The 27,445-nt window shown below is 40.6% G+C and overlaps 2 protein-coding genes across 3 annotated transcripts; both read left to right on the forward strand.

Annotated features, from left to right (window-relative positions):
* The first annotated feature begins 5,670 nt into the window (after positions 1-5,670).
* LOC118566462 (DELTA-sagatoxin-Srs1a-like) lies at positions 5,671-11,390 on the forward strand. The gene is made up of 3 exons (XM_036148683.1): positions 5,671-5,980; positions 9,498-9,580; positions 10,148-11,390. The coding sequence occupies exons 2-3, from the start codon at positions 9,507-9,509 to the stop codon at positions 10,563-10,565; spliced, it is 492 nt and encodes a 163-aa protein (XP_036004576.1). The 5' UTR covers positions 5,671-5,980; positions 9,498-9,506; the 3' UTR covers positions 10,566-11,390.
* A 2,137-nt stretch (positions 11,391-13,527) lies between these two features.
* On the forward strand, positions 13,528-27,289 carry syngr1a (synaptogyrin 1a). 2 transcript variants are annotated; one of them, XM_012872115.3, is made up of 4 exons: positions 13,528-13,846; positions 19,096-19,333; positions 19,412-19,557; positions 26,645-27,289. In XM_012872115.3, the coding sequence occupies exons 1-4, from the start codon at positions 13,745-13,747 to the stop codon at positions 26,765-26,767; spliced, it is 609 nt and encodes a 202-aa protein (XP_012727569.2). In that variant the 5' UTR covers positions 13,528-13,744; the 3' UTR covers positions 26,768-27,289. The 2 variants fall into 2 exon arrangements, with proteins under 2 accessions (XP_012727569.2, XP_012727570.2); XM_012872116.3 differs by lacking the exon at positions 26,645-27,289 and adding an exon at positions 20,452-20,811 and having other exon boundaries at positions 13,529-13,846.
* Positions 27,290-27,445: the final 156 nt, after the last annotated feature.

The following is a 27,445-nucleotide window of genomic DNA, read 5'->3' on the forward strand; positions in this document are numbered from 1 at the left end:
CCCCAGAAGAAGGTTTCATTGTAGTAGATCTTTATCAGATAATGGTGTATCAAACTTTAAAGAGTCTGTCCCCCTTTTAATATCCTCAGTATCACAGAAATGCCCAGCATACGGCAACAATGTTGTTTCCTCCCATTCATAAAAAGACACTTTTGTTGATGGTGTCACTTCCTCATTGTATTTTGCATTAGACAATGTAGCCACTCATTCCACTTGGGTGTGAATGCTGGAATGGTTAGATTCACACAAGGAAGTCCCTAACTGTAAAACCACGATCACCTATCACCTCATCTTCAGAACGTTAATAGTCCAGAAACACTTAATTCTGTGCTACCTATCACTACACTTGCCAGTATTAGCATATGACATAAACACAATAAGCCCAGGAGGGGAAATGGCCACTAAATATTTCAAAGTGTTGTTGGCATAGTAGTTTCTGTGTGATACACTTCTGGAATCCAGAAAGTGTTTAGCTTTCTGTAAAACTGTTTCTGTGCAGTCAATTGCACAGGTTGTGTTAGAGAAGGGCTTTTTAAAAGCTTTTGGCAATGTTGCTTTAATTGTTTCATGGGGCAACCAGATAAGTTTCGGCTTATTTTAATTTAATTCAATAGTGCACTTCATGTAGTATGAACAAAATTGAATTAGGAGGTCATTGTGGTGACACTGTGAAAATTCAAGGTGCTATAGTTTGCACGAGAACAGTGACATATCAGAGGAATTAGACATCGCAGCATCCCTGACTACAGGCTCTAATCTTCATCATAGAGGTTTATTTCAAATCCAAACCGACCTAAAAAGACAAAATGATATTGCTTTATTGAATTATTTTGCATAAGAATGGGTTTTAGTTTCAACATCAAGTGTAATACAAACAGCTGGATGTTCATGTGTTGCAGGACAAGGCAGCCCCACTGCTGCAATACTGTGGAAGGTACATTATGATTGTTTTTGTAGTTTTTATAATCATCTTTATTGACAGTGTAAAACATTTTCTAATGTTTAACTTAATTTTTTATTCAGGTTGAGAATGCAGTCAGACGGGGAAAGACAGGGAAGTCATGCACTGATGTACAGATAATGTGGAATGCAGGCACAAGAAACAACGTTGAGCTCAATGGTTGAAGCATAGAACTTTTAGACGTCATAAAGAAGACCGGATTCATGAAGGATTCTCTGCATCAACATTGCATCCCACAAGTAGATCATCTTCAATAAGTAATCGTACAGTTTTCAAGTATCAAAATAATTCAAAAGTGCATCCAAGTGCAATGTTAAGTTTCTTTTTACGTTTCACTTGAGATGAGCTCAGCTCAGGTGTGGGCAATATGCCGTCTGCGAGTGACTTCCTTGTTGGTCACTGGCATCTTTGGGTGTGAATGTTGGAGTGATTAGATTCACACAACGCTCCTCCAGGAAGTTCCTAATTGTGAAACCACAATCACCTATCACCTGATCTCCAGCATGCAAATAGTCCAGAAACACTTAGTTCTGTACTCCCTATCACTACACATGCCACCATAAGCATATGAAATAAACATGATAAGCCCAGAAGGGGAAACGACCAGAAAAGATTTCACAGTATTGTTGGCATAGCAGTGACTGTATGATAAACTTCTGGAATCCAGATTTGTTTGCTTTCTGCAAAACCGAGGTCCTTGGTGTGCATGTCAGAATGAGGATAAACATTAAATCTTTCCACATTCTATAGTTTTACTGACCTGACGCTGTGACATTTTAAACCACCATGACAAAGTTATTTCTTAGCGTTATCAAAGTCATAAGCATTTGGCCCAACAGGCATTGTTGAGGAAGCTGGAGCAAATAGCTAGAGGGAAGATAAAGGTGTTTGAAACTGCATAAGTGTAATCCCTGTATATAGGAAATAGTCTTCATCAGTCTGCAAAAATCTTTCTCAAACATAGTTTGGCAATGCTGGGGGAGGTGAACTCACTACACATTACATCTAGGGCTTTCAATAGTTATGGTCCTCCATCCCTGGACACAATATTGTGTTTGGGCATCACAGGATGACTTCAGAGTTTTACACCGCTCCTCATTCTTGTCTAGCTCATCTAAAGGTAAAAATACAGCATAAAGATATTGAGGATGTGTCAAATTAGGGCTTTCCAACTCTGTGTGTGTGTGTGTCTATGTAAATATAAGAAAATTGCTCTCTCATCCACCACTCACTCTAGTTTGTCGTTCTCTTTTTTTCCTGATGTTTCCATCACTCGGGAAGGCCAAATCGATCACAACCGCTGTCCTCTGCTGTGTTGTGCTATTGCACACTGTTTAAAGTAATTTAATGTTTAATAAATAACTCTCTGTCTGTTAGATATTGTCCGCTGATATTGGGACAATAGTTGAAAGAAATGATTCGGGCTCTGCCGTTCTTTTAACAGCGATCTCTGCACACCTATAGAATAAATGAGTGACAACTTCTCTTCAAGTTCAAGAATTTATTAACAGAAATAAAATTAACATTCACAGAACATTACTATAGAATGCTGTTTATCTGAATGAACACTATATTTCAATCAACATATCCTCTCTACTAGGCTAGTGAAACTTAACTAAAACTAGCAAAATAAAGATGAAAGAATCCTGGCTCACTGCAGATTTAAATTAAAGAACCAAAGTTCATCTTAAAGAACATGGATTAAGGTTAAATTATCTTATCTAATTCAGAACAACATTTTGTATGTGTTTCCGCCCATTCACAATGCAAATCTTGAGTTAAACAAACATCATTTGATAAAATAACATTTTAAAGATTTTCTCAGTAGAAATCTATAAACTTAAGAATGCTCATTTTTATCAATGCGATTATAGAATCAGAATCAGACATTATTAAAGTATGTCTGATTCTGATTCTGATACCTCCAGGGAGCTAGGGATCACTGTAGCGATTGGTCGCTAAAATCAGTTAATCCTAAAATTATACAACAAAAACCCAATAAATTGACATTAATACTCCATCTTAATGCGGCAATAACGCTCATAGCACAATCAAACGATGGTGGAGCGAATGAAAAAAACCTTATGCTTGAAACAAAATGTAGTCGTATATCCCGGAAGAGCGGAATGTATCTGGAAGCTAATAGCTTTACGCTAATTTTAATAAGCTTCAGCTTTATTTTGGTCGTAATGAGCAGACCGGATAACACAAACATTAGTATCCCATCAATGTATAAAACCCTTGAGGAAAGTTTGTTATAACCTGAAAACACATTCGAATCACGTCATCATGGCATGGTTTCAAGAAAGCTAGCGGCAGCTATCCGTAAGCTCCATGTGTTTTAAAACACTGAAAACGCATTACGTAAAGCATTCTAAATAAAACCATTTAACTTTCCCTGTTTATTTCTCTGCCAAACCTTTCAGTGCCTCTGTGTCAGTCCGGTTCACTTCGGGCATCCAAAACCTAAATGGTATTAGCTCAGGTAACATCCAATTTCCGGATATTCAACAACGGCTCATTCAAGCCGAAGGTTTGCTTCGTTTCGCTTCACCATCGTTCGATAGTGCTATGAGCGTTATTGCCGCATTAATATGGAATATTAATGTTGATTTAAAGGTGTTTTGTTTAACTTTAGGATTAGCCGATCTTAGCGACCGATCGCTACAGCGACCCCTAGCATCCCGGAGGTATAATCACATTAATAAAATCAAGCGTCCCTAAAGATAATGATTTTACTGAGAAAATCTTTCTTTAAAATGTTATTTTCTCAAATAATGTTTTGTTTATCTCAGGATTTGCATTATGAATGGGCTGAAACACATACCAAATGTTGTTCTAAATTAGTTAAGCTAATTTAACCCATGTTCTTTAAGTTGAACTTTGATTCTCTAACTCAGATCTGAAGTGAACAGGATTCACTGAATTATTCTGATGATGATCAACCACTTTGTTTTGTCTTTTGTGTCTTTTTGCATGTATATAGTTCCTTAGCTAAGCTTCTTTTTATCTTCATTTTGCTTAGTAGTTTAGTTAAGTCTCACTAGCCTAGTAGAGAGGATTTGTTGATTGGAATATAGTGTTAACTCAGATAATCAGCATTTTATAGTGATGTTCTCTGGATGTTCATTTTAATTCTGTTAATAAATTCTTAAACTTGAAGAGAAGTTATAACTCCTTATTCTATTTGTGTGCAAAGTTTGCTGTTAAAAGATCACCAGTACTGGAATCATCCCTTTCAACTATTGTCCTGATATCAGCTCCTGGGCTGATATTCAGCGGCCAATACCTAACAGACAGAGAGTTATTTATTAAACATTAAATAACTTTTAAACAGTAATTGCACAACAGAAGGAACGCTAAACTGATCAGAACCGACCAGTCATTTAACATAATGACTTCCCCTGACATCTTAAAAATACAGCATAAAGATATTGAGGATGTGTCAAATTAGGGCTTTCCAACTCTGTGTGTGTGTGTGTGTGTGTCTATGTAAATATAAGAAAAATGCTCTCTCATCCACCACTCACTCTAGTTTGTCATTCTCTTTTTTCCTGATGTTTCCATCACTCAGGAAGGCCAAATCGTTCACAACCGCTGTCCTCTGCTGTGTTGTGCTATTGCACACTGTTTAAAGTAATTTAATGTTTAATAAATAACACTCTGTCTGTTAGATATTGTCCGCTGATATTGGGACAATAGTTGAAAGAAATGATTCGGGCACTGCCGTTCTTTTAACAGCGATCTCTGCACACCTATAGAATAAATGAGTGACAACTTCTCTTCAAGTTCAAGAATTTATTAACAGAAATAAAATTAACATCCAGAGAACATTACTAGAGAATGCTGTTTATCTGAATGAACACTATATTTCAATCAACATATCCTCTCTACTAGGCTAGTGAAACTTAACTAAAACTAGCAAAATAAAGATAAAAGAATCCTGGTTCACTGCAGATTTAAATTAAAGAACCAAAGTTCATCTTAAAGAACATGGATTAAGGTTAAATTATCTTATCTAATTCAGAACAACATTTTGTATGTGTTTCCGCCCATTCACAATGCAAATCATGAGTTAAACAAACATCATTTGATAAAATAACATTTTAAAGATTTTCTCAGTAGAAATCTATAAACTTAAGAATGCTCAATTTTATCAATGCGATTATAGAATCAGAATCAGACATTATTAAAGTATGTCTGATTCTGATTCTGATACCTCCAGGGAGCTAGGGATCACTGTAGCGATTGGTCGCTAAAATCCTTATGCTTGAAACCTTATGCTTGAAACAAAATGTAGTCGTATATCCCGGAAGAGCGGAATTTATCTGGAAGCTAATAGCTTTACACTAATTTTAAGTTAAGTCTCACTAGCCTAGTAGAGAGGATTTGTTGATTGAAATATAGTGTTAACTCAGATAATCAGCATTTTATAGTGATGTTCTCTGGATGTTCATTTTATTTCTGTTAATAAATTCTTAAACTTGAAGAGAAGTTATAACTCCTTATTCTATTTGTGTGCAAAGTTTGCTGTTAAAAGATCGCCAGTACTGGAATCATCCCTTTCAACTATTGTCCTGATATCAGCTCCTGGGCTGATATTCAGCGGACAATACCTAACAGACAGAGAGTTATTTATTAAACATTAAATAACTTTTAAACAGTAATTGCACAACAGAAGGAACGCTAAACTGATCAGAACCGACCAGTCATTTAACATAATGACTTCCCCTGACATCTTTATCAGTAATGTGCACAGAAATGGGTGGAGGTTTGTTTTTTTCAGAGTAACAATGAATCTAAAAGCAAAAACAAAGTATTTTCCATCTGATAGTTTGTTGTTCAGGAATTTCAGATACGTTGCAGCAGGAATTGGGCAGCTCCTGCTGATGCTACTTCTTCCTGCTCCCCCCTCATACCAAAGGTGAAGCTCCGTTCTATAAAGGACCTGACCTCTGATCACACCTGGAGAGTTTCTTCTTCACTTCACTTCACTTCAGACTGACTGTAAGACGAACTGTAAGTATGCCGTGTTTAAGATAGAACTTTGTGTTTAGGAATATTTCTGTCTGGTTCTGCTCTCTGAATTTTGGAGAACATGTTCTCTTCTCCTAATACACTATAGAGTCACTGTTTAACTACTATCATTGCACATGATAAATAAATTAATTCAGTTATAAATACCTAATTTGAGTAAGGATTTTTTTGCTGTATCTGAATTACCTTTAGTCAGAACAGGACTCTTCAGCAGTTTGAGGACATCTGCTGACGTTTCAGAGCAGGTTTAATGGAGTAAGCTGCTGTGATGCCTCTATAGGAAACACTGTAAAGCTGCTACAGTGATGCTGATGATGCTGAGAAAATAACTCATCTCAGAGATAAAATATCACCTAAACATCTGTTTGACTGCAGACTTAACTGATTGTCAGAAACTGACAGGAAACACCCAGATGTCTTCAGATGTTCTGGAACCTCCTCACTCTTTATTGGTGGTTATATGATTTCATGTGTAAACCTTCTGCAAGGGATTTTACCTTCTTCAAACACTATCTTGGAGATGTTGTAGCAGGTTATATCTATTTTCTAAGCCAGCAGTCCTCAGGACTCCCCGTCCTGCATATTTAAGATATCTCACTGTTCCCCTGAATCTGGTTTAAAAAAATTAAAAACAGGTTTCTGCAGAGCCTGAAATATTGATGAGGTAAGTCAGTCTTTTGAATAGTATGTGCTGGAGCAGGAACATATCTATACATATCTGCCTGTCATAGCATCCGATTTGAGTTGTTGTTACTTGGCCATGTTTGTGGCTCTTAATCATCTCATAGGTGATTGGTCCTGATAATTTTTTCTGCTGTCAATTTAATGATGTTCACTTGAACAGAGAAGGTCTTTTCTCCTTCTCCTCGGCCTGTATCTTATTCATAATTAACTCACAAATGTGCAACTTACAAATAAACTTACTTTCAACTATAATTATTTGACCCACCCAATTTTTTATTTGACCTTTCTGGTACAGCACTCAACTAGATAAAATCCTACTTAAAGGAAAGGGACTTTTTGTGTCAGTAGGTAACTTTACATCAGAGATAACAAAAATCATATGTGGGGTTCCCCAAGGGTCCCCTCGTATTCAATATCTACATGCTCCCTCTAGCTCAGATCATAAAACAACATCACTTACCATAACCAGTGGTGTAGTGGCTCCTGGAGAAGTGGTTATACTCACAGTTTTTGCCCTTTTTTTAGAGCAGCCCAGGAAAATGCCCTGTTTTAGAAACAATCACATGAAAGACTGCTCTATTTAGTTTACCCAAAAAATCCGTCAGTAGTGTTTGCTTATTGTCACATAATATCTGCTACCATATCAGGGAAGAAGTATTATGAAATTACTAAATCAATACTGGCCCAGACACTAGTAAGAGGCAACTATATATTTGAGTGAACTATTCCTTATTCCTTTTGTAAGCTGAATAGCTGATTAGCAACAGGTACCATGGGAGTGTGTCACTATTATAAAATTAACATGACTTAATCAGGAGCAGTTTGTAGGTATTACTGATCACACAGGCAGCCTACTTGAAGGTAAAATACAGATAAGGCAAACATGGTGTTGCAGTTATTTTTTGAACATTTATTTAAATAAAACAATTCAGATCAAACACATTAAAACCAATCAGATAAACTGAAAAATTGGTAAACTCGTTTACCAATTTTTTAACCATCTTTTTACAAACCATACAGCTTGCTTTCATTTGCGGTATTAAAATATAGCCAAACGACGCGTCTTTCTCTCTTCACGTTTTTCCGCTCCGGTGGCCTCTGTCTCTCTCTCTCCAAGTCTGAGCAGCAGCAGTATGATTGTTTGTGTCGAGTGGAGAGAGAGCTGAGTGGGCAGGCCAGGCTGAGCCTGCGTGCTGATTGGCTGGCACCGCTGAGCCATGTGACGGTATGAGCGGGGAGGGAGAGCAGCAAAGTGCTGTGACACAGACGGGGAAACTGGTGAATCTTTTTAGAAATGGGTGTACGCAATGCTGACTGAAAAACAGGCGGGTACACACCGTATACCCACTTATACCCTGGATTACAACTCTGACCATAACTATGCAGATGACACACAGCTCTACATCACCATGTCACCAGGTGACAATGAACCCATTCAAGCACTGAGGAAATGCTGAGAAGAAATCAATGCATGGATGTGGCAAAATGTTCCTCAATTGAATAAAAACAAAAGTGAATTAATAATTTTTGGACCAATATAAAAGAGATCAAAAATAAGCACACAGCTTCTAAATCTAGTGGCTGAGCACATAAAAGACAACCTCCTGATAATATAATATGCAAAAAACGCCACCAAACGTTATTAACGCCACCGCACGTACTAGGCCAATAACCTTTTTGTTTTATTTCTAGCAGTAATTACTTCAGTTTGTATTTTATTATGCTGCTCATAAAGCGATGTCTACACTGTGTTAGGTCATTGGCTGGTCTTTAATAAATGTTTTAACCAGTGTATCAGACTCATTTTGAATTGATCTGACATTAGGTTGGTACAACGTTAAGTAGCTTCTGATGTAGTTAAGCTACTTTTAACACATTTGTGTAACTTAGCTTGCTATATTTCTATAGGTGGTAGCTTCTGTGTAGTGAAGCTTAATTTATTGTTGAGTAACTGATAGCTTAGCTCACTACACTGGACAAGTAGCTTGCCCAACACTGCCATTGATCAGGTCTGAAATCTGGGTGTAGTGATGGACTCAGACCTGAACCTCCAAAAGCATGTAAACACAATTACGAGGTCGACTTTCTATCACCTGAGGAACATTTCCAGGATTAAAGGACTGATGTCTCAGCAGGATCTGGAAAAACTAATCCATGCGTTTATCTTTAGTAGAACTGATCACTGCAACAGTGTTTTCACAGGTCTGCCTAAAAAGTGGATCAGACAGCTGCAGCTGATCCAGAACGCTGCTGCCCGCGTCCTCACTAAGACTAAGAACGTAGAGAACATGGACCCGGTTCTGAAGTCCTCACTAAGACTAAGAACGTAGACAACATGGACTCGTTTCTGAAATCCTTACACTGGCTCCCTGGATCTCAGAGAATAGACTTTAAAATCCTTCTGTTAGTCTATAAATCCCTGAATGGCTTAGCACCTAAATACATCACAGACTTGTTATCAGTGGATCAACCCTCCAGACCACCAAGGTCTTCTGGCTCCAGCCTGCTCTGCCGAACCAGAAATAAATACGAGCATAGTTCCTATGCTCCACTTATTTGGAACAAACTTCCAGAAAACTGTAAAAATACTGAAACCCCAAATTCCTTTAAATCGAAGTAAAAACCTGTTTGTCCAGAGCTGCCTTTAAATGTTAATGTTGAAGTTTAAGTCCAAATTGAAATGTTTGTCTTTATTTTCCTGTCTAATAAATGAACTTTCAGGTTGTGCTCCCTGCGTGGATGTATGAGCTCACCATAAAATCTCTATAGAGTTCTCCTGGTACCTAAATATTTCAATGTTTGTTTCCCGGAACAGGTTCTAAAAATGTCTTTGACTCACCGTGAGTGCACAGTGACAATTCACAACAAGACCTCCGGCTTCATCCTTCGTGATCCACAGTGAGTTTTAAAACAGACACACTCAGAATCCAGAACCTAAACCAGCCAACAGGCCAGCTGTTCCTCAACTGGTTCTGTTCATGTTTCAGATGGCAGTTCTGTGTTTATTCTGTTCCGTACTGAATTATGAGAGCAAAGACAGAGTTCTAATTGACTTGAAATTGAAATAATAACAAAAACAAATTAACCTGAAAGTGAACCAACTCCTTAAAAGTGCCTTCAGATGACATGTTGTGAATTAGTGCTAAATGAATAAAATTTAATTGGATTGATTTTTGAGAAGTGGGAGCCCAGTTTTATTTCAACAGTCCAAAAGACTAACTTGACTTGAACAACTTTAACTTCTAACTGCATTCCTGACAAACAGAAACTAAAGTGGAAAGACAGAAGGGAGAGGCAGGCAGACTGAATGTAGAAGCTGAAGATACAAGAAAAGTGAAGATTGAAGCAGACTGAAAGTCTTTGTAGAATGAAGGTAGATGTAGGCTGGTAGAATTAGACTGCAGGTAGAATTGGACTCTGAGCAACAGTGTCAGCAAAATTAAATCTCTTTGTGTTTCCATCCAGGGTCCATCTCCACAGCGGGAACTGTGATATTCCTCTCCCTCCAGATCTCAGTCCAACTGAATCCGGCACCGCGCTTTTCAAGAAGACGCGCGACACGGCATGTGGCTCAGTGGGCGTCTTTACGTATAACATCGTACACAAGTCCACCAAGCAGGACCACGGCCGGCTGGCTGTCATGTTCTCTGTTCCATACAACTTCAACTTCTACTCCAACCTGTATGCCGTGGGGAAATTCAGCAAGAATAAGCAGTGTGACAAGGATCTCTACCACGAGATGTACTACGACTCCAATGACAACCTCGTCCGAGGACATGCAAAAGGACCCAGTCTGATCCACAAAGGGAGCCATGTGACCATCAGGGCCAGCATGTCTGACAGCTACCAGCCAGTCCTGAAGGTGGATGTTTGTGACAACTGAAACATGTGGTTCCTGTTGGTCCAATTTCTCCTGGATCAACACCATCTGACGCCACTCAGTCTGTTTAACTAGCAAAAGCTTCTTCTTTCATATTGTAACCATAATAAACTTAATCTGTATCAATACCAGTTATGCTATTTTTCTCAGGTTAAATATTGTAAACCAGTTACCCAGTAGCATGTGGTTTTCCATCCACACTCATCAAAGACATTCCAGTCTTTCCTGTTGAGTTTACACATCTGCAATTATCAGTGATCTGTAAAATCTGGAAAACTCAAATTTTTGCTGAATTGAAGAGGAAATGTTGAAGAGTTCAATGCTTCTCTGAATCTTTAAAAGATCAAATAAAAAACAAAAACCCTCCAACTGATTCAGAATTGTTCCTTGAACTCCAGCAGCCAAATGAAAATATTACCTGAAACTAATCCTAAAAAAGGGACATGACAAGGTTGGAATGGTTGTGCTTCCTTCTGATTTGGACATCAGCACAGATGCGGATGGAATAGTGCTGTTACTGACACAGTTAATAAAAGTTAACCTAAAAATGTTTTCACTTTATTGGATTAAATAGGACTGGGTGTAACTGAGCTTCAATATGTGACTGTGTTATCTTCTTCGTAGACTTTTAGCTGAACCATAATCGATTAAACACACTGGATCAGGTCCAGTTAAGTTCTACTGTACTGGACCGGTTCATTCACTGCTGAATATTTTAGAATTGTCACCATCGTTTTTGTCAGCAATCTTTACTTCTGTCCAATGTCTGAGCATCACTGAACACAGGTAAGATCTGATGGTCCTGATCCCACGTTGCTGCTGTTAATATCTGAATATTCTGAACCAATAAAAGTTGATCTTTAATATGTTCCCCTGTTTTTGATGGTCCTACACCTGCTCCACTGTCTCTTGCTTTTATGCTGCCTCACTGTTTCACACTGTTTTACACTGTACAACTGTGCACAAAATCAGGAGGGATCTTAGCCAATCATGAGAGTATTCCCAAGTAACGATGACCACAGCCCCTCTTATATATATTTTATATCAGACATACATATACTTGGCCATGTCCAGGAGACAGTTCTGACACCAAAAACAAGTCTCCCTTTTGGGATAGGATTCCCAAGGTTAGGGCTATTTTGACACATCTCATCTATTTAAAGGGCCGAACGATTTACTGCTGTTTCTTCACAGGGAGACTTCCTCTCATCACATCTTCAAGGCCGATTCTTGAACACAAAACCTTTTTTTCTGATTGGGCTGAACTAGGGTTGAACAGTTATAAAGAAAACAAACAGAATTTCTACAGGATGTAGACACCACATATTTGTCCTGTAACCGTCGGGTTACAGCGGGTCCCCCCTGCTCTGACCGTCTCAGTCATTATGTCCTATACAAGCAGGGTGAAACTGGTTCTTCGGCCAATGGCGGCAAGCAAGGTCAGGGGGAAAAAGGTCCTCGTTTGTGATCTGGGCTCTGGCGGTCTGCACGAGTTGTCAATCATGGGGATCTCTGCGCGGCCTTCCTGGCGTGGCTTTCCTTAGGCTCCCTCCACAGCTTGAAGTGGCGATTTTCAGATCAGCTTTTCTCCTGCAAAAGATGAGATAGTGAAAGGTTCGGCAACACCGATGCGTCGGCGCATGTGGCGAGCTCATAGAGCAAAATGTCAGTAAACATGTTGTGTCCTGTATCGGTCACGTGACTTTCCCGTGTCGATGCGCGTATCGACACAGGAAAGTCACGTGACCGATACAGGAACTGTTTCGAACTGACTTGACGCGCCAAAATGTTTCTGTTCCTTCTAAGCTGCACGAGAGTGCATTCGCGCACAGCAGCGCACACAGCAAAGCTATGCTGCGCAGTAAATAAAATCTAAGTTGAACTGTAAACAAAATGACGGTTAACAATGGTTAATTTTTAACCATTTTGCACTCTGGTGTGATGGTGTACCACAGTCTCGCTCTGTGAGCGCCAGGTGCTGATCGGAGCGCACCACTGATTGATGGGTTGGGCAGACTCTCAAAGAGAAAGACAAAGACAAACATAACATATTTGGTGACATGATAGAAAAAATAAATCTGCCAAGATGACAGGAGGAGAATTGTAGACCTCTGTAGGTCGGGTTCATCCTTGGATAAAGAGGCACTGTTGGTCGGTTACAGAAATATAAAATTAATGAGGACTTTTTTTTTTACAGGTATAATACGGTTCAGGCAGGAAACCGGTTATATTACCCAGAGATGGATGGATCATTTATAATTTATTTTCATACTCCCTGTGCATGCCTGAGTTGGCTCCTCCAACTTCTTCCCAATAATCAAAAAACATGACAGGCACCAACGCCCCAGCGGTGCTGCAAAGATGAACGGGTATAGATGATGGATGGATTAATAAATGTTCTCTTATATTTGAATATTTTTGACTCATTAAATTGCTGGAGCAGACATTTATTGTTGGCGAAGTAAAGCAGTTTGTTGGTTCTTGGTTGCCGGACACTATGTTGGTTTGTTCATCTTGTTAAAAGACGAACAAACCACAAAAGGCAAAAGACGGCAATCATTTGAATTATTTTGTTATTGCAATCCCTTCTAAAATTCAGATGTCATAGCAATTTTTTTAATTAGAAATTTATCTCCATCAATTTTATTTAACAATGACCCCCTGAAACTAAATGACAAATATCTTAAAATATCAGAAAATATGACAAACTACTGATTAAACTGATGTCCTGGAAAGTAATATGAATAGAGACCCTGAGTTGTGCCTTCTCCTCCAGCCCTGTATTTAAACCCCACCTTCTTAACTCTGATTGGGTTAAATTGTAACCCAATCAGAGTTAATTGGGTGTTTCCACCACCCGCACCCATGCTGCATTTTTGAGTGTAATTGGTGGAGCTGCTTGGAGTCAGCCCTGAGCCTGTCAGACACGACTGAGGGAGGAAAAACCCAGAGGCTCGGAGGGAGGATGAGAAGGATTAGAGCAGATTACTGAGCAGTTTATAACAGCAGACAGGAGGAAGAAGAGAACGCACACCAGTTAGCGGATAGATTCTGACCAACTGGGCTGAACTGATGCAGTGAACCGGTACCAGCCTGTCTGAACAGACTCCAGCAGTGAGCGTGAGTTGGTGGAGGGAGGTTGAACTTTTTGTGGGCCGGTCTGGGGACAGCAGGCAGTGTGGATGGACGGGTTCCAGGCGTATGGAGCAGGGAAGGCTGGCGGCGCCTTCGATCCTCTGACCTTCATCAAGCAGCCTCAGACCGTGATCCGGATCCTCTGCTGGGTGAGTCTCGTGACGATGTCATCGCTGTAATTTCATTGGACAGGTACAACAGGCCGATCTCTGATTGGTTTCTTGTCAGAGCTCAGTATCATTCAGAGATAACCAAAGCCGAGGCCCTTTCTGAACAACTAGAAACATCTATGGCCTGCATACCCACAGAGATGTTTAGCTGAACTCAGATCAGTGACGGTGAAACTCTACATGGTTGGTCTCTGGAAGTAGCTGCATGGTGGAAAGCAGGAATACCTTCTTCTCTGCAGCTTCATCACCATTAGCTGAAACTCAAACAGGGTGATCATGGATAATACTATAGCTGGAGATAAACACCAACACCCTTCGCGACCACACAAGGTATAGGCATGTTAGAAAATGGATGGATATTATTGTCCAATCACAGTGCACAATGGTTCCTGGAGCAGATGGACAGATAGAAATAAAAACATTGCGAATGCAGGAAAAACTGTATGCAGCAGGCTTTTTTTGGGTCAGTGACTCTGTTGGAGAAACAGCTCCTCTGTCTGTGACTTTTTCTTCTAAAACTTCAACCATTTTCCTTCAGATGCAAAGTTAAGCCCAAAATTATTCCTACCGCTGGCAGATCTATCCATATCTGATCATAGCTTATTTGAGTTCAGGTTGCAGGGGCAATAGGTCCAGTAGGGAACCCCCAGACATCCTGCTCCCCAGCGACATCTTCCAGCTCATTTTGGGAGATCCCAAGGTGTTCCCAGACCAGACAGGATATATAGTCCGTCCAGCAAACCCAGGTCACCTCTCTGAGGTACGTGGCTGGAAAATGTCAAAGGGATGCACCCAGGGGGCATCTTGGTCAGTTACTCAAACCACCTCAACTGGCTTCTTTTGATACAGAGAAGCAGCGGTTCTACTTTGAGCTCCTGCGGATAACAGAGCTCCTCACCCTGTCTCTGAGGCCGAGCCTGGCCACCCCTCTGGAGGAAGCTCATTTCAGCTGCTTGTATCCAGGATCATGCTCTTTTGCTCATGATGCAGACCTGATGACCATAGGTGAAGCAGAGAGCATAGACGGACCGGTAAATGGAGTGCTTTGTTTTTTTTTGACTGAGCTTTTTCTTCAGCATGACAGTCTGGAGCAGACAAAGCCCCAATCCGTTGGTCCATGTGTCATCCTGCCAGCACCTGTGAACAAGATCCAAAGATACTTAAGCACAGACCTACCCCCAAACAAGACGGGGTAGTTCACTGTTTTCCAGTAGAGGACCGTGGCTCTCATCCTGGCTGCTTCATAAAGCACAGAACTGCTTCAGTGTACGCCGTGCCACAAAGACGCCAACAAAAAGCAAAGATTAGATGCTGAGGTTCCTATACCAGACAGACTCCTCTCTACGACTACACCTTGAGATCCACACCTGGCAAAGAAGTCCAACAACAAAACACCGCTTGGGTTCAGATCAGACAGGCCATTCCTCTCTGTCACAGACCTCCAGGGGTCAACACCATCATTACCTTTATAGGCATAGAAATCCCCCAGGATGACCCCTGAATCCCTAGACAGTATTCCTTCCAGGACACCATCCAGAGACTCCAGGAAGGCCAAGTAAGCTGAACTGCTGTCCACTGCCTAAGCACCGCTCCTGGTAGGGTCACCCATCGGTAATTTGGCCTCACTGGAGGCATCAGACTAAGGCTACGTTCACACTGCAGCCTGAAGTGACCCAATTCCAATTTTTTTTGCCCATATGCGACCTGTATCTGACCTTTTTATGACAGTCTGAACAACACAGATCGGATTTTTTCAAATGCGACCCGGGCCACTTGGATATGTGGTCCTGAATCCGATACGTATCTGATCTTTTCAAATGCGACCTGTGTCTGTCTGTACGGCCGGGTCGCTTTTATCTGACCTGTACGTCACCGATATTCGACAAACGTCACTACTCTGCGTCCTGCTATGCAGAAGCAGGAATAAAAACGACACCCATAGCGGACAACAAAGAGAAGAGCAGTCAATGGAGGGAAAGCTCCGGTTAGAAAATAAATTAATGACCGCAAAATGCGCGGCAGCATTATAATCCATGTTTACTTCCGCAAACGCTGAGAACGCTTGCTACGTGTGACGTCATCGCGTCCTCGAGTCCGCATTTGGGACACTTAGGTTGAACGCGTTCAGTTCACACAGGAGATCACATACAAGTTGCATATATTTGGAAATGTGAACGACCACGCAAAAAAATCTGATTTCACAGAAAAATCGGAATTGAGCATTAAGACATGCAGTGTGAACGTGGCCTAAGAGAAATTCAATGATTCTGATGACATGGCGGACAACAGGAAGAGGTAAACCTCACCCAGATCTGGGAGACTGAGCCACCCTCCAGGAACTGGAGCTCTGCACAGCATGGTCCTCAGGATCATACGCGTAAAACCTCCATCATGTGAAGGTGATGATTCAATGGAGAGAGATTTACATCTAAAACGACTTTCACTCCTGTGTCTGAATGAAAATGAAAGGTTTCTGATAGAAAGTGAGACAAACATCTCCCAAGAGGCAATAAAACGACTTGAAAAGATATATATTTGATTTTTATATTTATAAAATGGCTTGTTTGATTAAAACCACGAAGGATTTCCCCATTTGTTATGTTGAAATGCACGAATAAACTCTTGTGATTGCGGAGCAGCTTTTGTATGTTTCCTTCGATATTTTGACGCTTTGACTTTTGCAACGAGGTCTAATTGTTTGAGGCTGGAAGGCCAGCCGATCATTATCCTAATCTTTAGCTCCAAGATTCCCCGTAACAATCATGTTTGGGCTCTGGCCGTGTCGCTTCAGAACCTTCATAATGCTTCCTCAGTCACAGGTATGAATAATTATGGGCTTACATGTAACCTGGGAGAAGACTCTCAGTTTGACTTATTTCTCTGCACAAGGGCCCCATTTTCAACCTGAAATCATTAATAAAACTATAATGTCATTAATCTTGCTAGTTTAAAGATGACTGATGAGATGTTTGTTTAGTATTAGAGGACCAGGTCCAGTATACGGTACTCAGGCTCTGCTTAGGTGCTCATCTGTATGTCTGATCTCCACAGAAGCACCGGACTGATTTATAGTTGGGCTTCTGCCTGTGTGTTCTGGTCCGTTCTGTGAGCTACGGCTGGGTAGTTTGTGTTCCTGTAGCTTTAGCTGACTCAGTGTGACTGGGTCATGAGACCAGCTTTAACATTCCTGAGGCTCAGCACAAGACTTGGTGAACAAAAGCTTGTTGTTACAGACTCTGCATTGACGGGATGCCTTAATGGACCAGACTGGCTCTGATGACAATCAGATGCAGCAACACTTTGATCAGATGTTTGAATGTTTTGGTGTTTAGATGGAGGAGAAACAAGTTCTTTGATGGAGGGGGGAAAAAAATCTGCAAACAGGTTTATAGACTACATCAAATGAAGTCATGTGACTTCTTAAGCTCCCCCAAGAGATAACATGACTGTGGTCACATGATACCAGAGGTCTTCCTGCTAACTTGCTGGGATTATAACAGGAGAACAACAGGAATCTGTCGCAGCCTTACTGATCTGATCGGGTTCTGTTGGTCTTTGGTGGATCCATCGAGTTCATACCATCTAACATAAAAAGTACTCCTGGGTCAATGTGAGCTTCTGTGCTTTCTGTGTCTCTGCTCTGTCTTCTCTAACCCCCAGTGGGTGGAGGCAGATGAGCGTTCACACTGAGCCTGGTTCTGCTGGAGGTTCTCCTCCCTGTTAAAGGGGAGTTTTCCTCTCCACTGTCGCTTCATGCATGCTCAGTATGAGGGATTGCTGCAAAGCCGTCAGCAATGCAGACGACTGTCCACTGTGGCTCTACGCTCTTTCAGGAGGAGTGAATGCTGCTTGGAGAGACTTGATGCAACCTGCTGGGTTTCCTTAGAGAGGAAACTTTCTCACCAACCTGGAGGATCTGATTGAATTTGACTTTGTGCCAAAGTGCCTTGAGATGATATGTATCATGAATTGGCGCTTTATAAATAAAATAACATTTTATCTATGGAACAGCTGCCATCTTTTCAGGAAACTCTTATTATTATTATTATTTATAATAAATATCTCCGATAGGAGTGTGACAGAGAAAGGAAACATCCTGAAACTGTCCCAGCAGCTGGAGGTCCAGTTGGGTCCTTTTTTGTGCCTCCCATCAGCCCAGACCAGGGTTCTCCCTTCTTGGTTCTCAAGACAAGAGTCACTGTCCAGTGCTCTAGCATAAATGGCTTCTTACCAGACCTCTGCAGAACTTGGCGACATGCTGAAGAGGTCATTCAGCCATTTAACTTTGTTGTGCTGGTGCTGAGATGCAGAATTTACAGAACAGCAGCTCTGTAGGAGCTCTCTGGAGCTAGACACACCAGCTTTAAAGACTCGGCAACACAGATACGTTACAAGAATACGTCCTCTGAGTGGACAAACAGGACCAACTGCTGTCCAGTAGGTACAATCCCCTTTAGTGCAGTTGTCAGAGTCACATAATAATAACTCAAACAGGAGATAAAACAGAATCAATGGGACGTGGGATCCTAAATACTCTGCTTTTCAGAGACCCGTTCAACCATGTTTTATTATAAATGCTTTTGCCTTTGCATCTCTCTTTCCAGGTGAGCAGACGGAGGACGTTTTATCATTCTCTCCCTTTTATCTCTTCTTTCTTTCACCTCTTCTCTTTCTTTTTTTTTCTCTTCTTGTTCTTTGTCCTTTACTCTCCCATTGTAGTGTCCATATAATTTGAAATTCTCCCTGCAGGAATCACAATTAAAGCTATTTACACGCACAAATCAAGCGGAGCATTATGGCGAAAGCTGTTCGCTCCACTAGTGAAAGCAAAATCTGTCGAGCTCTATCTGGCATTGAGATATCAATTCCTGTTGCCACATTGCTAGACAGGACACTGGGGGAAAAAATAAATAAAAATAAATAAATTAATAAATGCTTTTGCCTCAGAGTAAAGGTGAAGCAGGTGATTTTCTGCGCTACCTCACAGGTAACTTCAGGTGAGCTGCTTGCTCTGGGGACAGAATGTTTCTGCAGGGTTAGAGATGCTAGCTTTGAATTATGACGAGAGTGTGCTGGCATGGAGCTCACACCTGGGCGACAGTGGTGGACGTTCGTCCCGTACCCAGTGGGTTGACTGGCTGAATGACTGACTGTCGTGTAAAGAGCTTTGGGGTCGTCTGACTTGTGCAAGCCATTCACCATTTCACCACGTCCTCTCCGGCCCGCAGCTCTTCTCCATTGTGATCCTGGGATGCATCGCGAACGAAGGCTATGTCAACCGTCCCGAGGAGGTGGAGGAGTATTGCATCTTCAACCGCAACCAGAATGCCTGTAACTACGCCGTTGCCATGGGAACGCTCTGTTTCCTCTGCAGCGCCGGGTTCCTGGTGCTGGATGTTTACTTTCCTCAGATCAGCGGGGTGAAGGACCGCAAGAAGGCCGTCATGGCGGACATCGGGGTGTCGGGTGAGAGTCTGTGTCCCTGTTCAGAACCTCCCTGTTCCTGTGTTGATTTCAACATGTAACACGCGTGTTCCCCTGCAGTTTTCTGGTCTTTCATCTGGTTTGTGGGCTTCTGCTTCCTGGCCAATCAGTGGCAGGTCTCCAAAGCTGAAGACAACCCTCTGAATGAAGGCGCCGATGCTGCCAGAGCCACCATCATCTTCTGCTTCTTCTCCATCTTCACCTGGGTACGTAGGTAACCAGACCCTGTCTGCTCTGTTTCCACCTGTTGGTCAAACAGGGGTATTACAGGTTCCACCTGAATCACCATGACTTAGACTTAGACAACTTTATTTATGATTTTGTATGCACAGAGTGCGTACAGAACAAAATTTCATTTACATACAGCTTGAAAAATCACAGTGAGTTGCAGTAAATTACAGTAAATTACAGGATAAGGTGCAGCGGTGATTTATGTAAACAATTGAAATGTAAACAATGTAAATAATGCAGGGTAAAAAGACAGTGTGCGATTTCACAGTGTACAGGTGAGTATTATTAAAAACTGTGTAGTCTACGAATGTGGTACAGAGTCCATTTTGTGGCCTTCAGCAGTTCAACAGTCTGATGGCATATGTGCAAATGTGTAAATGTGCAGATATACGAATGTAATACAGTGTCATCATGGTGGTACCTGTTATTTTTGAGAGCTTCAGGTTTGTCAGGAGCAGATTAAACAGACATGTTCTGTCCATTCATTGATGTTACAGATGATCAGCTTTAGATTTTGCTCTTTGCAGGTCCTGATATTAATGTTCTCACCTGTCCAGCCTTCAGCTTTATTACAGACATGTTTTAATGTATAGAATAATTATTTAGATCACATGTCAGAACTGACACGTCTCCTCTTTCCTTGTTTTGTTCTTGTATTCGTTATTATGTTGTCTTAAATCTTCTTGTTGTGTCTGATGTTTCTGATGATGCGCTTCGTCCTGTGGATATGTTCCATGATTTTTTTCTGTCACTGTTTTCGTGTTATTCTGTGATCTATGTTGCTTTGTATTGTTGTTCCATGTCCTGCGCTGTTCTGTGTTGCTCTGTGTTGTTTTGTGGTGCATGTTTTTATTCCATGTGCTGCACAGGGAGGCGTCTCTCTGCTGTCCTTGGAGCGTCTGAAGAGAGTCTCGTATGAAGAAGAATACAACAAACTGTTCACACCTCCTCTCTCTTGAGCCAAAGTCTCACCTTTCTCCCACAGCCAATCAGGAACGAGCATTCTACTCCGTTCCTTTCATCAACTCAGCCTAAACTCGGATTGGTTGCTTTAATTGCCTGTAAAATAGACATATAGGTAGACGCTCCATGGACTGGTGCTTTCTCCTGTAGCTGACGTTTCAACGCGGCAGCCATCTTGGATGGGTCTCTCATGCGATCCCAGTGCATATATTTGTACTGAGGAAGTTTTTTGCACAATTAAAATAAATCATAACTCTGGATTTTTACCTGACTTTCACATAGTTTCGTTTCTTACAAACGGCAGAGATGTTAGGATACAGGATGCTGTCACACATAAAAAAAAGATGTTTTAATGCTGAAATATGTTGTTTAAACAACATATTTCATAAATGCATGCTCTTTAACAAACCATATAGGTCATATTAATGTCTACATATGATTTCATACTGAAATACTTTTTTATGTAACAAAGACAAACATGTGGTATGGAATATTATTGAATATGTAAATAAAAACGTGCTTTCATGCTGAAATACATTTATGCTCTTAAACAAAAAGATTTGGTATCACAAATCAATACATGTATAAATTAATACATTTAATATTTTAGTAAACAACAGAGATGTTGTGATGCAGGATGCTGTCACACGTAAAAAAGATGTTTTAATGCTGAAATATGTTGTTTAAACAGCATATTTTATAAATGTATGCTCTTCAACAGACAGATATATGGCATATTAATGTATAAATATGATTTCATACTGAAATATTTTTTATGGTATTAACAAAGACAAACGTGGTATATTTTATATTTTAGTAAAGAAACCAATTGGATTGTTCATTTAAATTTATTTCACTCTCTCACAAGTACAACCCTCAGCCTCAACACACCAACAATAATTTCTTCATATTTTTTGCATGCTGTGCATGCACACAGTATTTTGAAAAGGCCTGGAAAAGTGCTCTTTAAAATTTCCAGGTTATTCCAATGTCTTACATCCTTCTTGCAACTGGAGCTTAAGACCCTTGAAAAAACATTGTTTTGCACAGCTTCTTCCATGTGCTGCACTCTGTAACTCCAGGGTACTTAATTTGGCAACATGATTCAGCCTTAGTTTATGAAATACAGCAATAACAAATTAATAAACATAAAATTATGCTCCATCTGTTGTATTTCACCAGGTAAAACTCATCTTCAGAACCAACCTCAGCCCAAAACAGGGCTCTGCACTCCGAGAACTACTTTCAGTAGTTATCCTCGGTTATTGCAGCCGTAAGCTGCAGAAAATACAGGCAAAGTTGCTCCCTTTGCCTTTATTCCCGTCGGCTCCTTTGAGAGACCCATCCAATATGGCGGCACCGCAGGATGCGCTCCAGCACGTAATGAGGCATCCACGTATATAACGTCTATGGCCTGTCACACAAAGTGCCTTTCTGTTGTCATGGTAACAGAATAACATCCTCAGACGCTGAAGTTTAATTATAAACTCTGGATACAAGGTTGGATGCTCATTTTAACCACAGACACTAATGTTTCTCAATACCCAGGAACGGTGGTACGTTTTTGTGTACTTGACATGTATTTTCTTGGGAAGTACAGCAGAAAGTACGTACTGCTAGGTTCACAAATACAAGAACGGCAATCGAAACGGTTTATACTTCAACATCTGACGTATGTTTCTTATGACTCAGCTCAGTTTATGTGAACAATTTCATTTATAATAAGAAAATAAGAAAAATCTTAATTTCAGACATGTATGGGCTAGATAATTGGGAAGATTTTGAAACCTTTTTAAATAATGATATAAAGTTTTCTGTTTATCATAAAAAAAAACTTTACTAAGTAAATGTTGGTTTTCCTTCTTTTATTACATTTTCAGACTTCTGTCAACAGTGAAGAATGATTGTCTACAAAATATGTATAATGTTTGCTTAAAAATCACTGTTTGGCTCAACTTACTAATAAGAGTAGATGATGACCGGCTTTAGAGTTATATAGTTGATATATTTCTTACATTATTTCTTAAGTTTCTACAGACCCATACGCAGGAACTGTTTCAAAAATATTTTACATTTGAAGTTGTGACTTGTCAACTGCATAATTCCTTTACAATAACTAGTAAACACTGATTAACAAACTTATTTTTCATTTACTGTTATTAAGTAAACTCATTAGATGTCTACAGTATAAACAGATTGAAACAAAATGCTTTTAAAGAAAAAATGTATTTAATAGAATAACAAAACACAAACAAAATATCAGATGGACAGCTGCATCTCCTTAAAAAGGCCCAGTACATACTGAGTTATTTACACCCAACACCCACCATGTTCTGTATTTTGTTTTAAATAATTTTCAATAAAGGTTTTGAAGCTTCCTTTGTAACTGGGTTAGGGAAAGGTGGACTACTAAGTGAAATACTATCGTCAACACTCTGATTATGGCTAGCACTGCAAAACGGAAATATTCTTTAAAATTAATGTATTTGTCCTTGATTTGAGCAGGTAAATACGATGATTTGCCAATGGAATAAGATGTTTGCACTTAAAATAGGAACAATTCATCTTCATCACCTTATTTCAAGTGCAGGATGTCTAAATATCTTATTTTAGGGGTCAAAATACTCATTCCATTGGCAGATAATATTATTTACCTGCTCAAATCAAGGATAAATACACTAACTTTAAGAACATTTTACTTATTTTTAGATCTGTTTTTGCAGTGAGAGAGATGGGTCTCTGTCACCTAATGATGAAAACCTCCTTAGCTTTAGCAGGAGATTTGGTTGTCTGAACAAGAGATGCAGTTTTACTCCTGGCTGATCAGAACCATCAGAACCTTGGCTCAGGGACAGAGAGAGCCTCTTCTGTAGCTGATGGAGCCCCGAACTGAGACTGAATCAACTTTGTTCCCGTTTTCCTTCCTGAATGGTTTCAGAGCAGAGTTACGTACAGTTTGTGCTTCGCCATCTGTAAACCTGATGAACCTGAACTGGAACTAGAGCCTGATAGTTAGGGTTAGTTAACCAAGAGGTGACCAGGTTAGCTTCAACCTCCTGAGTGGTTCAGACCTGCCGTTTGTATAACTTTGCTGATATGATGGTCGTGTGTGTTGATGTGAAATGATGATTAAACAGCTGATGAGTTTAAATGTGTGTTACTGTAATATCCTGGAGCTCACCCGGTACCAGGGGAGGGGGCTACAGCAGAGGAGCAGATCTGAGTAGACGACGTCTCCCTTTAAAAAAATACTTCTAGATTCAGTTTTCACCACTTGTTACTAATCAACACCAGGCGGCGCTGTTTCATAATCAGGTGACCTCACACTGAACACAGTTCAAACAGCAGACCACTGAGCTATATTATACACTGGAGTGCTAATCACCGTCTGTTTGAACCACTGAGCTATATCATACACTGGAGTGCTAATCACCGTCTGTTTGAACGAGTCGCTTTGAAGCCACCAGCCGCCATATTGGTACTCCCTATTTCCCCCCCAGTAACTAGGGAATATGTGCGCTACAGCATCGAATGACGAGGATTTTCTCATGTTCAGGGGGGGCTTAAAACTTTTAAAATGTCAAATGCCATATAGTTTTATGTTATGTTCGCTAAAGCATCGGATTTCTCATGTTCAGGGGGGGCTTTAAGACTTTTAAAATGTCAAATGCCATACTTTTATGTTTGTTCTAAAACTATCAAGTACGGAGAGAAAGTCCTGTGCTGAAATATTTAGCATTTTTCATTTAAATATAATAATTTAAAATTTATAAAAATATATAAAATAAAAACAATATACAAAAAATATATTTACATCTGTGTTATACATATATATACTATAAACAAGGCACGTACTTATATTCATATATATATTATGTATATATATATAATATTATATATATATATCATATTATATATATTTAATCTGAATAAAATGTAAAATTATTTCAGCCAACCTAATTTCCTAGTAGGGATAGTGTTACTACATCACTGACTGTAGAATTACCTGTGCAACGTTTTCAACGAATCCAGAAAAATGCTGTTGTTGCAACCAAATTCCTATGGGGTTCTGTAGAGAGGTAGGGAGATAGCAGATGGCGGGCAGTGAATTCAGTTTTTCGGCAAAATCAGCACTCCAGTGTATTATATAGCTCAGTGGTTGTTACTGGTTCAGACGGACAGGTCCTGGTCCAGCCACTGTTCCATCAGAACCACATCCATCCAGCCTCTGGAGGTCCCGACACCACCGCATCCATCATCATGTGAATCCCATTGCTCAAACTAAACTGTTTGAACAGATCCAGACACGTCTTTAATCTGGCTCTGTATTGTTTCTGCCCCTGTATCTGAGTCAGGTTCTTGTTCTGGTTCTATTCTGACCCCTTTGTCCTGATTCTGGTTCTAAGTCTTACAATTTTTGCTCTTCCCTTCATATCCTCGCCATGGTTCTTGTTCCAGTCCGGGTTCTTCCTTCCAGAAATGAATCAACACCTGAAGCCTGCAGCCCTTTTCTATGTGAAGGAGGGTTTTCACAGCGTTTATAATAACGGCATTAATATTTTAACCATTCATAAGGTCAGACTCATGTGTCCGTAAAGATTTTGCACATCTTTAATCCTGAGAGTCTGTCAACCCTCGTTCTCCTGGTTCCCGTTCAGGATGGGGGGAAATATCTGGTTTTAGAACCTTCTGCAGGATGTTCTCAGAAAACTGTCTGTGACTGAGGAGCATCAGACAGGGTGAGACAGGTTTCTGGTTTCTTCTCTTATCTCAGCATTCCTCCTGATGCTTTCAGCTGCCCTGGTGTTGTTTGATGGACCTGCTCTGTTTTCCTGATGATCGATAGCTTCAGGAAAGAACCCTTGGTCCTCCATGTTTTCCTCCTTAGTAAAAATGTTCCCCTCATTTCTGTCCGTTACACACATCTTTAAAATTCAAACCAACCGGAAAAAGGAAATCACCTTTTTGCTCTTTAACAATTGGATTTTTTTTAATGATCGCCTTCAGAATTCTCCTGAAACAGACCCAGTGATAACGGGCTTTTTCCAGAATGTTCCAGGCTAGAAAACATTTGCTTCGTTCTGACTGGACACATCCTCCGTGTATAAACGTGTTTTTTATGACCCACATTACCTAACATGTTCAGGATCACAGCCCGGCTCCTGGTTCTACTCCTAACCCGTTCCTGACGTCCACCAGAACCTGCTCGTGTGTTCTGATCAGCTGCAGCAGTAAGCCACGCCTGTAGCATGTTCTCTACGTCATGCTAACCATGTCTGCGTTCCTTCTAACATGTTAACATCCATAATGTTGTTCTGAAGTGTTATGGTTCTTTCTAACTCATTAATGTCCTGCAAGGACAAGCTCTAACATATTAATTTCTTTTACATGTACGCTCTGACATGTTACCGTTTTGCACATGCATGCATGCACATGCATTCTACACGGGGTTTCTGGGTCATGCATGGTCTGACATGTTACCATTTTGCACTCGCATGCATGCATGTTGCAATCCTGCATGTAAATGCTCTTACATGTTTGCAGTCCTGCATGGGCTCGCTCAGACGCAGTAAAGTCATGCGTGTGCACATGCAGACTTGTTATCCTGCAGGTGCATGCTCAGACGCATTAAAGTCATGCCTGTGCACATGTAGACTTGTTATCCTGCAGGTGCATGCTCTTACATGTTGTCCTGGACATGCTCTGACGCGTTAACATCCTGCATGCTCATGCTATGACCTCTTGGTCATGTTGTTGCTCTTCACATGTTCAGCCTGTGGCTGCAAAATTTTTAATATGTTCTGTCACATATTCTTCTACATGTGTTCGTTCCAACATGTTAACATCATGCATGTATCCGCTCTGACCTGTTACTGTTCTGTATGTTAGCGCTATGTTCAGTTTGAGGCTGCGACTCTTTTTTGCGTTCTTTCCAACATGTTAGTAACATTGATTGTGTGCTGTTTCTCTGATTGTGGACATGTTAATATTTTCAGACCTGTTAATCGCTCTGTCTTTTTTTTTTTTTCCTGACATGTTTTCTCCCCGTCTTCTCTCTGATTGGCTCATACGTGACCCAGTGTCATCCTGTGTCTGCAGGCGCTCCAGGCTCTGCTGGCCGTCCACAAATTCCAACAGGGAGCCAGCACCGTCATCTTCAACCAGGACTACGTGGACCCGGAGCAGCAGGAGCCGGTTGAGGCCCCGCCCACATACGAGTAAAACCCCGCCCATGCGCTGGCCTAGAGGCGGGGTTTAAACTTTTCAGGGAATGTATCATAAAATGTAGGTGATGTGGTCGTGATGCACTCAGGAACGCAACACAAGTTTTCACAGATCCGCAACAAACTGTTTAGTTTGATGACGACACTCTTGGAGGCCAGTCCTCTTTCTCAGGAGCCACTCACATCCCAGAATGGTGACATTTATTTTATTTATTACAAACAGTGTAAATCGGTAGATGTTTTATACCAATCATCCAAACAGTCAACAAAGGTGGCCATGCGAGATCATATCCGGGTTCCACTACTTCCTGGACATCTTGGGTCACTCAGCCAGCTGGAAAATGTCATTTTCCTTTCAGAAAATTATTTTGTTTTGCTTTGAAGACTCTTCGGAATGTTTTTTAAAAGATTGGAGCATCCTCTTTGTATAAGCAAGCTGCTATTTTCCACTGAGGTATGAGACGGTCTTTGTATTTCATGGTGCTGTGATCTGTGATAATAAACTGGCGTTAAATGATGAGCTGTGTGTTTCAGTTCTGTGTGACAGCGATTTCTGTGGATCAGACTCATTGTGTGGTCCGTGTAATAGTGAGACAGATTTATTAGCTTGCTCACTGTTTTCCTTAACGTGCTCCGACATGCAGGACTCAAAGCAGGAATACTGGATCCAGAGGTA

Source organism: Fundulus heteroclitus, chromosome 16 (genome assembly GCF_011125445.2).
Source record: "Fundulus heteroclitus isolate FHET01 chromosome 16, MU-UCD_Fhet_4.1, whole genome shotgun sequence".
Lineage (NCBI taxonomy): Eukaryota > Metazoa > Chordata > Actinopteri > Cyprinodontiformes > Fundulidae > Fundulus > Fundulus heteroclitus.